General features: G+C 53.1%; 1 protein-coding gene across 1 annotated transcript; it reads right to left on the bottom strand.

Annotated features, from left to right (window-relative positions):
- Positions 1–733: 733 nt before the first annotated feature.
- On the bottom strand, positions 734–13,916 carry nyap1 (neuronal tyrosine phosphorylated phosphoinositide-3-kinase adaptor 1). The gene is given in 7 exon segments (XM_084698693.1): positions 734–3,844; positions 4,810–4,913; positions 5,286–5,525; positions 6,039–6,968; positions 6,971–7,861; positions 8,349–8,731; positions 13,694–13,916. Coding segments are annotated over 7 exon segments (3,324 nt in total). The 5' UTR covers positions 13,882–13,916; the 3' UTR covers positions 734–3,256.
- Positions 13,917–14,413: the final 497 nt, after the last annotated feature.

Genomic DNA, 14,413 nt, shown 5'->3' with positions numbered 1-14,413 from the left:
TACCACAGAGAGGAAAGGTTCTGTTCATCATATAAAATTTGTTTAATGACGATATCAATGCAAATATAGCACTACAGTGATGTCCAAGGTAGACTGTCTCTTACCATATCAGTATAGTATGGCACTCATATAATGGCCACTGTTTTAGTAGACACAAAAAGCAGACAGCTTCTGTAAACTAGGTTGTCATGAATTAAAACAAGATGATTACTTGGTATATCTGGAGAATACACTTGGGCACACTTGTCAATATCATTGGAACATTTTCAATGTGAGGATCACCTGCATGCATTGCACTTGCCCTGTTCCTCAGCCTGGCTCTGAGGCTGAGCAGGTCAGGGCTGGGATGAGGGGCGGGGGGGAGGGAGGCTGTGGATGGTTGGAGGGGCGGGGGGGAGGGAGGCTGTGGATGGTTGGAGGTAGGGGGGGGAGGGAGGCTGTGGATGGTGGGAGGTAGGGGGGGGAGGCTGTGGATGGTGGGAGGTAGGGGGGAGGCTGTGGATGGTGGGAGGTAGGGGGGGGGAGGCTGTGGATGGTGGGAGGTAGGGGGGGAGGGGGGAGGCTGTGGATGGTGGGAGGTAGGGGGGGGGGAGGCTGTGGATGGTGGGAGGTAGGGGGGGGGGGAGGCTGTGGATAGTGGGAGGTAGGGGGGGGAGGCTGTGGATGGTGGGAGGTAGGGGGGAGGGGGAAGGCTGTGGATGGTGGGAGGTAGGGGGGGGGGAGGCATGTGGAGAGGAGTCAAACTGGTTCAAGGAAACCATGTCGGTTATAAGTTCTCACTGAGTGTAACTGTACAGGTTGGTGCTAGCTAAACCACAACAACAACCAAGAAACATTCAAGTGCCTTTATACTGTCACAGAGAGTCACTCTTCAAAAGTACAAACTTCATCTCACGTGGCTTTCAGAAAGAAAAACTAAAGTATGAAACAGGAACAGGAACAGGAACAGGAACAGGAACAGTGTCAGTAGTTCTGCAGGGGCGTTTCTGTCACAGAGATTCAGTTTACGTCAACAGTAGTAGTTCAGATAGCAGCAAAGTATTTAAAAATGTCCAAATAATAATAAAACAGAATCGTTCAAACCTGTACATAAACAAACATATGTAGAAAAGAGCTGAACTATAGCAACTGTACGGCTTAAAGGGAATCTTGCATAAATTGAAGGGGCCTGTGACTGTCCATGAAGGTGGTTTATGTCAGAAGGAGACAGATGTGGGGACTGTTTTCAACAGATAATTCCTATTTTTTGTTCTTTTTTAGAAAAAACAAATGAACAAATTCAGGTTTATACATTATGCTACATTATATTATTGATTATAAGTATGAAAGTGGAAATAATTGCTACATTTTCAATACAGTTTTACATATATATTTACACTACCGTGGGCTGGGTCTGCTCCAGTCTAGGCTGCATGTTGTGCAGATAAATCCAGCATTCTGTCTGAAGGAGAGGACTAGTTTCAGGCGACGGTGGGATGTGCCAGTGCTGAAAGCTTTGTTTTGTTTGGAGTTTGTGGGGTTGAACAACAATTTAAACACGTGAATCTGAGTGTGCAGACTCACTTCTGAACCCAGTCTGTCTGAATCCAGGTTAACACCTACGATATGTGCCTGTCTGAGTTCAGGTTAACACCTACAATATGTGCCTGTCTGAGTTCAGGTTAACACCTACGATATGTGCCTGTCTGAGTTCAGGTTAACACCTACGATATGTGCCACTTGACATCTGAGTGAATCTTCCTCGGCAACACCATAACTTGTTTATACAATCACAACATGACAGTTTAGAAGGACTCTCGATGGAGTACGGTATGATTATGGTACAGATTAATATGATATTCAAGATCTAGTCAAGGTTAAAACTGGACGTGATCATCTCCGCACGAGTGTTGTACACCACTGAATTTCTGGTATGACAAGTGGGAAATGACACAGTAATGACTTCATTCAAGTCTTAGATATGTTAGGCTAGCTGACACACATTTTAATAATGTCACTCCAACACTGGGAGCATATTGCTATAAAATTGCAGAAACATTGAGAAAGTCAGTATATATTTACATTACAAATTTGCAAATGGTTAGGTAGTATTTGCCTCTTCTCTGGCGATGCTTGCCTCCACAACGCGGCAGCGTGATGATCTACTGATAGAGAGACAGACCACACACTCTTAAAGGCCCCATCCTCCCTGTTCCCTTGTCTGACTCTGTGGTCGGCAGGGCGTGTACAGGTACACTATGTGTGTTGAAGACGGCCATGTTTTCAGTGCTGAGCAACAAGCAAACCCAATAAACCCAAACATCATAACTGGGAAGAGGTTCTTTGTGAGGTTCTCAGTTTCTTTGTTCGCATTTGATCAAATTTGACTTTTGATTTTGGGTTTCAGGGTGTTTTGAATCCACGGTATTTCTAGTCCAGGGAGTTTTTAGGGGCAGGTTCGGTCATTCCTCTGCACCATCTAAATAAGGCCCAAGAGTTTAAGTGTGCTTGAGTCGTGTCAAGATTTGTTTAATCTATAAGTAGTTTCACCATTCTGTGTGTGATTGTAACCGTGGAGGTAGAATCCTAGTCAGAGAGAACTGAGGAACTATGTCCCAGGAGCGATTTCTCATTTAGAACTCTCCTTTCTTTTACATTTTAACTAATAGTTGCTGAATCACAGCATTTCCAATAAAACAACGGAGCTCACTGAACCTATTTCAAACTATGTTTAAGAAAGGACTAGTTCCTGATTGTATCTCTTCAAATTGGGTGGCATTTTTCTCCTCTTCTTACTCATCACTAAAAATGATAACGCGACTACTTTTGGCACAAATTGTCCCCCACCCGGTTTCTTTCAGCGTGGTAACTCAACCCTCGTCCAGGCTGCTCAGTAAGCTTTCGGGGGCTCCGGTCCAGAACCCCCCCAGCCGTCTGTGTGTGGGGACGTTCCCTCAGGGATGGGTCGGGTCCGTCGTCAAGCTCTCCTCTTGGTGTGAAGAGTTTCCGTCTCAATCCTACCGTGTGTGTGTATGGTGTGGTGTGGTGTGTGTGTGTGTGAGGTGTGTGTGTGTGTGGTGTGTGTGTGGTGTGTGTGTGTGGTGTGTGTGTGTGGTGTGTGTGTGTGCTCTGCCAGTTTCCCCCTCCCTCTCTGCCCCCCCAAACTCCCCCCTTAGATGGCAGTAGCCACACCTCTCCTCCACCACTAGATGGCAGTGTCCCACACCTCTCTCCTCCACCACTAGATGGCAGTGTCCCACACCTCTCTCCTCCACCACTAGATGGCAGTGTCCCACACCACCGCTTGCGGCCTCTGGCAAGGCGGGGTGCCAGTCTTGCGAGGCTCTGGTGTTCGTCTCCAGCTGGGCAGGATAGGCATGCTGTCCTGTTTGCACAGGCTCTTGTCCGGGCGCCGGTGGGCCTTGATCTCCTTGCACAGGCAGCGCTTGCGCTCGATCACCTCCAGGAGCTTCCCGTCCCGCTGCGTCTGGGCGGCCGACGGGATGACGCCCCCAGTGGCGGGAGGGTGTCCCTGCGCCAGCTGGGCCAGGTGCTGGAACTGCAGGTGGAGCTGCTGCTGTCTGGACGGGGCGGGGCTGCAGGGGGCTGGGGGCTGGGACACCACAACAGAGACATCAATTCTGCTATTATAGATTGTATAAGATAGATAATAAGTACATATAGATGTCAAAACAGCTTCTGAAATATTTAGTGCCTTTTTAGGGCGAGTTAAGTGACTTTCCTGACATTGCTGTGGCATTAAGGGGGCAGTCCTGCTCATGTCAGATGCTACCACCAGAGGGCAGCACTTCCATAACCAGAGTCTGCCACCAGAGGGCAGCAGCGCTGTTACCACAGTCCGCCACTAGGTGGCAGCGCTGCACCATAGCGGTAGGGAGGGACAGGGCAACATTCTGCTGCACTGAAACTGCGTCAGCATGAGACGCTGCCAAGTGACTGGGAAAAACGCGATGCTATTGGACAGCAGTTTGCTGCTGCCGTTAAAGACTGTGCAGCGCAACTCCTCGCATCTACGCATCTCGTCAGCTCCCCCTGCTCCTCTGCTGGGAGGCTGGCCACGACCCTATTCTGCTCGCTGGGAACATCTCTACAGGCTATTAATAGACCTGGCGCCGTGTTGCCTTCATCAGCACTCAGAAACATTATGATGTTCCTAATGCTAATGCTAATACCAGACACTGGTACTGCGTAAAATTGCCATCATCATGCTCAGAGTGATGGTAATCTTCTGGACAGTGATTAAGAATGACGGTCGGTTTCTGGGTGGCTCTGAGAAGACCGTTTTCATGATGATAGTAAGAAGGTGAGGTAGTGAGGTAGCTCACCTGGCTAGCTGAGGTAGTGAGGTAGCTCACCTGGCTAGCTGAGGTAGTGAGGTAGCTCGCCTGGCTAGTTGAGGTAGTGAGGTAGCTCACCTGGCTAGCTGAGGTAGTGAGGTAGCGAGGTAGCTTATCTGGCTAGCAGAGGTAGTGAGGTAGGTCACCTGGCTAGCTGAGGTAGTGAGGTAGCTCACCTGGCTAGCTGAGGTAGTGATGTAGTGAGGTAGCTCACCTGGCTAGCTGAGGTAGTGAGGTAGTGAGGTAGCTCACCTGGCTAGTTGAGGTAGTGAGGTAGCTCACCTGGCTAGCTGAGGTAGTGAGGCAGCGAGGCAGCTCACCTGGCTAGCTGAGGTAGTGAGGCAGTGAGGCAGCTCACCTGGCTAGCTGAGGTAGTGAGGCAGCGAGGCAGCTCACCTGGCTAGCTGAGGTAGTGAGGCAGTGAGGCAGCTCACCTGGCTAGCTGAGGTAGTGAGGCAGTGAGGCAGCTCACCTGACTCTGAGCCTCTCGGCCAGGAAGGCTGCTCTGCCGGGTCACGTCTCCTCCGGCTAGTCTCACCCCCGACGTGGAGGACGAGCGGCCCAGTCTGCCCAGCTCTGCAACACACACACACACATGCACACAGACACACACACACACACAAACACACGCACACTTTAGAGCACAGAACTCCCATCCAAGACAACTCAAGAGTACAGAACACTCATGTACATCAGAACAGTCATCTACATCAGAACACTCATGTACATCAGAACACTCATGTACATCAGAACACTCATGTACATCAGAACAGTCATCTACATCAGAACACTCATGTACATCAGAACAGTCATCTACATCAGAACACTCATGTACATCAGAACAGTCATCTACATCAGAACACTCATGTACATCCGAAGCGACACACAAACACTGCATCCGAGTTACATCCTCTTAGGGTTTTTAGGGGTTAGGGTGTGAGGGGTTACCTCCGTTCCGGCAAGCGGGAAAGGTCTGGCAGGGCAGAGGCAGCCATCCTCTGGGCAGGTCCCTGAAGCCTACGTTGCCCTCTAACCCCGCCCGGCCCTGGGCGTGGCCTCTGGCACTGCTGCCACTGAAACGCACAGGGATCCCGGAGTGTCCTCCTCCTCCTCGGTGGTGTCCCGCCTCCTCCTGGCCGAGGCGCAGCAAGGCGTCTGCGCTGCCGTTCCACGCACGGCTCTCGTTCTCTGAAGGGAGAGGACACAGAACAGCAGGTCAGCCCCAGAGGAACAGCAGGTCAGGCCCAGAGGAACAGCAGGTCAGGCTCAGAGGAACAGCAGGTCAGGCCCAGAGGAACAGCAGGTCAGGCCCAGAGGAACAGCAGGTCAGGCTCAGAGGAACAGCAGGTCAGCCCCAGAGGAACAGCAGGTCAGGCTCAGAGGAACAGCAGGTCACGGGAGAAGGGCAACTCTCTCTCTTTGATGTCGTTGTTATTTAGATTAGCATTTTATTATTTTAGCAGAAGCTCCTGATTACGCAAATGCTTATTCAGATTGTACAAATAAATGTACAAATTATAAATACGTTGTGTCTTTAGCTCATCATACAGACGCCAGAATTTGTAAATATTACAGATACCACTAATGTCACAAAGATTATACGCTGACAATGACTTTAAACCCCCTTTTCTTTCAACTGGAGCAGCCAGCTGACCTGGTGACCCCCCTTTCCTCTCTCCCCCTCCCCTCTGGTCCACTTACTCTCTGCCTCTCTGGTACCATGGCTGAACGACAGCTTCCTCTGCATGGGCCAGTGGGAGCCCTCGTCTGAGAAGCCCAAGCCCCCAGCGCTGTCCCAGGGCACGAAGCCAGCCTTGCCCTGGAGGGGACCTGGAACCGTGCTACTCTTGGAGGCCATGTCGCCCCCGCCGGAGAGCCCTGAGGGGTGCAGCGAGGGCAGCTGGGGCCCCCCTCGCAGACTGTCGTAGGCCGGGGGCCGCCGGAAGCCCCCAGAGGGGTAGGTCCACAGTAGGGGGCTGTCCGAGGAGGGGGGCTTGTAGGCGGGGAGGGCGTGGGGGACGTGGGAGCGATGGAGGTGCGGGCGAGAGTGAGGGCGATGGGAGGAGGAGGTGAGGGTTGGGGCGGAGCTGGTCTGTAATGAGTGACAGCTGGTTGTGGGGATGTTCTCTTTTTGAGAAGAGTGACTTCCTCCTTCTCTATCTCGATCTCTCTCTCTATCTCGATCTCTCTCTCTGTCTCTCTCTCTGTCTCTCTCTCTGTCTCTCTCTCTGTCTCTGTCTTTCTCCCTGTCTCTGTTTCTCTCTCCTCTGTCTCGGTCTCTATCCCTCTCCCTCTCCTCCTTGTCCGACTTCAAGAGGAAGCTGACAGACTTGCCTTCCTTGCCCGAGCCCTGAATCTGGGTCTGGGCGCAGGACTGGCTGGAGGTCTGGGAGCCGCAGGACTGGCTGGAGGTCTGGGAGCCGGTCTTGCCAGGGGCAGGGGAGTCCCCTCGTTCTGGTTTGCGGTAGTGGTGGTAGTGGGAGGGCCGGTGTTGGGGGTGGTGGTGGTGGTGGTGGGAATAGGGGGAAGTGGACTTGGAGGAGGGAGGCAGCGGGGTGGAGTGGCTCCGTGCCCTCAAGCCAGGCGCAGGCCCCAGCGAGATGTCTCTACGGTCGGCCTGTTTGTCCTCCTTCCCCCTGAAGGGTCTTTAGACCCGGAAAGGGGCATGGGGAGGTTGGAGGAGGTGGTGGAGGAGCCTGACAGGAGCACCGGGAGGTTGGAGGAGGGGGTGGAGGATGAGGAGCCGGCTGGAGCCGTGAGGCTGGAGGAGGACTGGATGCTGATGGTCCCCAGCTTGGTGGAGGTCTTGTGCTGGACCCCCACCCCACTGGAGGCAGCGGCTGGCTGGGGGAAAGCTAATAGGGGGGGCCGGTGCTGGAGGAGGTTGGGGAAGGGGGCTGGGATTTTACTGTTGGTCTCTGTCTCTGGTTTGCCTCCCTGGAGCAGGTAGGGGGTGGGGGCCCGCGGGGGATGGGGGCTGGAGGATAGGACCTGGGGGACAGGGGTGGAGGAGGTGGAGGAGGGGAGGGGCGAGGAGAGGGAGATGGAGACGGGGGCTTTAGGTTTGGAGGAGCAGGACGGGGAGGAGGAGGAGGGGCGGGGGAGGGGAGAGGAGGCGCTGGAGGAGGAGGCGGCGGTGGAGTGGTGGTGGTGGTGGTGTTTGGAGGGTCGTAGCTTCTCCTGTTTGAGCGGCAGGCGTTTGTGGGAGTCCCTGTTGTCCGGGAGAGAGTACTTCATCTCCTCGTAGATCGCCTCGCTCTGGTCCGAGTCCGAGTCGGGCGTGGTGGCGGCGGGGGTGACGGGGTGAGATGTCTGGCTGTCTCTGGTGAACACCTGGCCCACCATCTCTATGTAAACGGGCTCGTCATCCCCAAGAGCAGCCTGACCTTCGGGCCCCTGGAAGGGGAGGGGCGTGGTGGAGGGGCGGGGCGGAGGGTCGAAGGAGAGCTGGGTACTGGGGCTCCGCTTTGGCTTCAGAGGAGGAACCTTCTTGCTCATGTCTCCTGAGTCGGACTTCTTCATGGCTGAAGAGCGAGAGAGAGAGAGAGAGAGAGAGAGAGAGAGAGAGAGAGAGAGAGAGAGAGAGAGAGAGAGAGAGAGAGAGAGAGAGAGAGAGAGAGAGACAGGTGTGTCAGCATTGGCAAATACTGTACAGTTGTACTGCAGCAGATAAACAAGTTCTGCATAATTCTATTTTATATTTATTTAGCAGATACTTCCATCCAAAGCGACAGACAAACAGGGCATATGGAAAGTCCAGCAGAGTAGCAGCGATCAGGAGTACATGGTCTAGAGCAGGGGTAGGCAACCCTGGTCCTCGAGGGCCGCTGTCCAGCATGTTCTGGATGTTTCCCTGCTCCAGCACACCTGATTCAAATGAATGGGTCGTTATCAAGCTCTGTGGAAGCCTGGTAATGACCATTCATTAGAACCCTGGTCCTCGAGAACCAGGGTTACCTACTCCTGCTCTAGAGTCTATCTAACAGTCTATCTTTCAGCGGCCCATCTTACCGTTCTTTTTGTCCGAGTGTTTGGACTGCGATGGCGGGGGCGGAGGGGGCGCCTCGGGGGGCCCGTGGGAGGCGCGGGGGTCGGAGGAGTTGGAGCTGAGCCGGGTGCTGGGGTGTCTCCTGGGCTTGGTGGGGGGACAGCGCCCCCCGTGCTGCGACTGGGTGTCCGAGTAGTCCCCGTTCTCCAGACCTGCGTCCCCCGGGGGCCCCGCCCCCACGGCGTGGCAGGACTGGGAGCGGGGGGCCATGGCGGAGGAGCAGGAGTGGGGGGACAGAGCCTGGGAGGCAGGCATGGTCATGAAGCCCATGCGGAAGTGACGTCGGAAGGAGGCCAGGTCCCGGACCTTCCCCACGGTGGCCGACGACGAGTCCTTCTGGCTGGAGCTGATGAGACACAATGTGTTACTGCGTTACTGTGTGTTACTGAGTTACTGTGTTACTGTGTGTTACTGTGTTACTGTGTTACTGTGTGTTACTGAGTTACTGTGTTACTGTGTTACTGTTTGTTACTGTGTGTTACTGTGTGTTGCTGAGTTACTGTGTTACTGTGTGTTACTGTGTTACTGTGTTACTGTGTGTTACTGTGTGTTACTGAGTTACTGTGTTACTGTATGTTACTGTGTGTTACTGCGTGTTTCTGCGTGCTACTGTGTGTTACTGCGCGTTATTAGGGAGTCGGGCTATTAATCAGAAGGTTGTTGGTTCGATTCCCAGCCGAGCCTAATTACATTGTGTTCTTGGGCAAGGCACTTCACCCTACTGGCCTCGAGGAGTCACTCGGGATAAGAACGTCTGCTAAATGACTAAATGTAAATGTAATGTGTTACTGTGTGTTATTGTGTGTTACTGCATATTGCAGTACATTACTACACATTCCTGCTCCCAGTCCTCATTCAGTAAAGAACCTTATTTCTTCTCTTACTGTGTTCCTCGCTTTGCTTCTCATTCTCTCTAAAGGGTCTTTAAATAGCTTCCAGCCCATTTCCCTGTCTCTCTCTCCCCTGCTCACAATTTCTATCTCTCGTTTTCTCTCTCTACTGCACCAACAGAGACACATTGACACACAGACACACTCTCTCTCTCTCTGTCATTTACACACGCACACACAAACACACACACTCTCACACACACACGCACACACACCCAGACCCTCACATTTACACATACACTCACACATACAGAGAGTCTGTCTCATGCATGGCTGGCCTGGGAAGCCTGGTGTTGTGTGCAGTTGGAGTGATTAGAGATGGAGTGGGGGAGGCAGGGGGTGAAGCAGGGTGTGATGAAGGCAGTGTGCAAGGCAGGTGAAGCAGGGTGTGATGAAGGCAGTGGGCAAGGCAGGTGAGGCAGGGTGTGACGAAAGCAGTGGGCAAGGCAGGTGAGGCAGGCTGTGACGAAGGCAGTGTGCAAGGCAGGTGAAGCAGGGTGTGATGAAGGCAGTGTGCAAGGCAGGTGAGGCAGGGTGTGATGAAGGCAGTGGGCAAGGCAGGTGAGGCAGGGTGTGATGAAGGCAGTGTGCAAGGCAGGTGAGGCAGGGTGTGATGAAGGCAGTGTGCAAGGCAGGTGAGGCAGGGTGTGATGAAGGCAGTGTGCAAGGCAGGTGAGGCAGGGTGTGATGAAGGCAGTGTGCAAGGCAGGTGAGGCAGGGTGTGATGAAGGCAGTGGGCAAGGCAGGTGAGGCAGGGTGAGACGAAAGCAGTGGGCAAGGCAGGTGAGGCAGGCTGTGACGAAGGCAGTGCAGCAGTGTCAGGAGGAGGTGCCTTCCTGTTCAAATCCCTCATTCCATCAACCCCATCCCCCCATTTCCACCCCTCCACCCCTTCATCCTTTCATCCCTTCATCATCTACATCCCTCATGACCTCTGCCAGCTTTGCGTCCGTTCCCATGGCAACCGGCCTTCACGATACTGCAGGTAGCAGATGATGACTACGGTTACCGCAGGTAGGAGACGGGGTAACTATGGTTACCGCAGGTAGGAGACAGGGTGTGTGTGCGGGACGTGTCATCACAGAACAAGCGGTTGCAACGATGAATCGGAAATGCTCAATGTTTCAGGATATGCTCCCTGTTAATTAAACATGACTCCATCATGTGATGTTACTGCTGAAAACATTGCAGTTTTCCACCGGCGTCATCGATTAGGGTAAACCCCACTGATTGATTTTCACTGAATGACCAGTGAAGCTGGTCTTGTGTCCCAGAAAGCAGCAGTGAAGATGCATCATGGATTCCTCACGAGCCCTGATCGATCCTCACCCAGCCAGGCCTTGAAGTCAGGCTGGAGGGAAACAGAGAGCCCAGGATCACACCTCACGTGCTGCCCTGCCAGGACACTGCCCAACAGGACACTGCCCAACAGGACACTTCCCAACAGGACACTGCCCAACAGGACACTGCCCAACAGGACACTGCCCTGCCAGAACACTGCCCTGCCAGGACACTGCCCAACAGGACACTGCCCAACAGGACACTGCCCAACAGGACACTGCCCAACAGGACACTTCCCAACAGGACACTGCTCAACAGGACACTGCCCAACAAGACACTGCCCAACAGGACACTTCCCAACAGGACACTGCTCAACAGGACACTGCCCAACAGGACACTGCCCAACAGGACACTGCCCAACAGGACACTGCCCAACAGGACACTGCCCAACAGGACACTTCCCAACAGGACACTGCCCTGCCAGGACACTGCTCAACAGGACACTGGCCAACAGGACACTGCCCAACAGGACACTGCTCAACAGGACACTGCCCAACAGGACACTGCCCAACAGGACACTGCCCAACAGGACACTGCCCAACAGGACACTGCCCAACAGGAAGCAGAAACAATAGTATTGTATAGTATAGTATAGTCTGGTCTAGTCTTGTATAGTATAGACTAGTATAGTATAGTATAGTATAGTATAGTATAGTATAGTATAGTATAGTATAGTATAGTATAGTATAGTATAGTATAGTATAGTATAATATAGAATAGTATAGAATAGTATAGTATAGTATAGTATATTACTGTATATTATAGTGTAGTATAGTATAGTATAGTGTAGTATAGTATAGTGTGGTACAGTACAGAAGCTAAAAGATCCCCTCTGTCTGAACTGACTCTGAACAGTTCCTATTAGATATGAGGTTTATATTGATTCATTTCAGTGGGGCTCAGTCTAGGGAGGAGAGGGGGAGGGAGGGGGGGATGAGGGAGGGGGGAGAGAGAAGGGAAGATAGAGAGGGGGAAGTAGGGATGGATGGATGGAGGATGGAGAGAGGGGCAGGAAGGATGAGGGAGGGATGAGGGAGGTAGAAGGGAGAAGGATAGTTATGTTGTCTGGCAGTACAGAGGAAAGCTGGAAACAGGAACTGGCTTCTGTTTCTGGCCCGGAGCGAGTGGGAGTGTGTGGGAGTTCACATCTGTGTGCACATCCATGTAGAGGAGAGATGGAGGGAGGAGAGAGGGAGAGAGGAGAGAGGAGAGAGGAGAGATGGAGAGATGGAGAGATGGAGGGAGGAGAGAGGAGAGAGGAGAGAGAAGAGAGGGAGAGAGGAGAGAGGAGAGAGGAGAGAGGAGAGATGGAGAGATGGAGAGAGGAGAGAGGAGAGAGGAGAGATGGAGAGAGGAGAGAGGAGAGAGGAGAGATGGAGAGAGGAGAGAGGAGAGATGGAGAGAGGAGAGAGGAGAGAGGAGAGAGGAGAGAGGAGAGATGGAGAGATGGAGAGATGGAGAGAGGAGAGATGGAGAGATGGAGAGATGGAGAGAGGAGAGAGGAGAGATGGAGAGAGGAGAGATGGAGAGAGGAGAGATGGAGAGATGGAGAGATGGAGAGATGGAGAGATGGAGAGAGGAGAGAGGAGAGAGGAGAGATGGAGAGAGGAGAGAGGGAGAGAGGAGAGAGGAGAGATGGAGAGATGGAGAGAGGAGAGAGGAGAGAGGAGAGATGGAGAGAGGAGAGATGGAGAGAGGAGAGATGGAGAGATGGAGAGATGGAGAGATGGAGAGATGGAGAGAGGAGAGAGGAGAGAGGAGAGATGGAGAGAGGAGAGAGGAGAGATGGAGAGATGGAGAGATGGAGAGAGGAGAGAGGAGAGAGGAGAGATGGAGAGAGGGAGAGAGGAGAGATGGAGAGATGGAGAGAGGAGGGTGTGTATCTAGGTCTCATACTGTGGTGTGTGCCTGCGTGTTTACATGTGTGAAAACTCTGTGCTTCCAAGCATGCAATCAAGACCTCATTTGGGAGGATGTGGCATGTGAGCAATCCATGAGAGAGCTGGGTCGTTTGGTAGGTTGTTAGGTATGTCTCCTGTGCCAGACAGACAGGTAAACAGACAGGCTGACAGACAGGCAGACAGACAGGCTGACAGACAGGTAAACAGACAGGCAGGCAGGCAGGCTGACAGACAGGTAAACAGACAGGCTGACAGACAGGCAGGCAGGCAGACAGACAGGTAAACAGACAGGCTGACAGACAGGCAGGCAGGCAGGCAGGCAGGCAGGCAGGCAGGCAGTAGAAACAGGGACTGATCATCACGGAGAAGAAAGATGCTACTGTTTTCAGTCTCATCATGTGACGAGGTGTGTGTGGGTTTGCTTGTGTGAGTGTGTGAGTGTATGTGTGTGTGCCAGTTTGTTTGCGTATGAGTATGTGTGCGAGAGAGAGTGTGTGTGTGTGAGTGTGTGTCCATGTAGTTCTGCAGGCTGACTGTGTGTGATCTACATAGACACCTCTGGGCCAGTGTGTTCCTGGGATGGAGACAAACAGTTCCTTCCTTCCTCCCCTCCCCCCTTCTCCCCTTCCCTCTAACCAGAACACAGGGGCTACACATGAACTATGCCCATCCCAACTCCTCGGGGTGTTCTGCTGTCACTGATAACCATCCAGACCCATACCTCTTCCTGCAACCCTCCTGGTCTCTCTCTCCCTCCCTTTATCTCTCCCTCTCTCTCTCTCTCCCTCCCCCCTCTCTCTCTCCTTCTCTCCCTCCCCTTCTCTCTCCCTTCCTACCCCTCTCTCTCTCCCTTCCTCCAGCTCCCTCCCTCTCCCTCTCCCTCTCCCTCTCCCTCTCCCTCTCCCTCTCCCTCTCCCTCTCCCTCTCCCTCTCCCTCTCCCTCTCCCTCTCCCTCTCCCTCCCTCTCCCTCTCCCTCTCCCTCTCTCTCCCTCTCCCTCTCCCTCTCCCTCTCCCTCTCCCTCTCCCTCTCCCTCTCCCTCTCCCTCTCCCTCTCCCTCTCCCTCTCCCTCTCCCTCTCCCTCCCTCCCTCCCTCCCTCCCTCCCCCTCCCCCTCCCTCCCTCCCTCCACCTCCTCCTCCTCCTCCCTCCCTCCCTCCCTCCACCTCCCTACTCACCTCTTCTTGCCGCCCTCCTGGTCTTTCTGGCGCCAATCCAGACGGCTCTTGCGATACAGCAGGTTCATGTCGCCACGGGAACGCTCTTCCTCGCAGCCTATCACAGCGCAATGTAGCCGCTTGCCCCGCCTCTCTATGTCACGCAGGAAATGCTCCACAGCCACATCCTGGGCGGAGCCAGAGCTCATGGTATAGAAGACCAATAGGAGGAGGGGATGTGTGTCACCACGAGCCTGAGGCAGAGAGACAGAGAGAGAGAGACAGAGACAGAGACAGAGACAGAGACAGAGACAGAGACAGACAGACAGAGAGACAGAGACAGACAGACAGAGAGACAGAGAGAGAGAGAGAGAGAGAGAGAGAGAGAGAGAGAGAGAGAGAGAGAGAGAGAGAGAAAGAGAGAGAGAGAGACAGACAGACAGACAGACAGACAGACAGACAGACAGACAGACAGACAGACAGACAGACAATGTTTCTGATGAATAGACATCCATGTTTAACAGACATACAGTACCACAGCTGTGTTTGAAACATTAAATATTGATATTTAAGTCTACTTAGCGGATGCTTTTACGCAAAGCGACGCACAATAAGTGTTTTATCCAGAGTAAATGAACCAACATGTATATCCTAGTAGCCCTGAGCAGAGCCAGGCAAGAGTGCTTCATCAAACTGGATCATACACTGGAACACAGACTAGATCACATATTCACTTCAGGT

This window comes from Hypomesus nipponensis, chromosome 5, assembly GCF_054491055.1.
Source record: "Hypomesus nipponensis isolate SF chromosome 5, ASM5449105v1, whole genome shotgun sequence".
Taxonomy (NCBI): Eukaryota; Metazoa; Chordata; class Actinopteri; order Osmeriformes; family Osmeridae; genus Hypomesus; species Hypomesus nipponensis.
The sequence above is the reverse complement of the archived record's forward strand: the minus strand, read 5'-3'. Positions and strand labels throughout refer to the sequence as shown.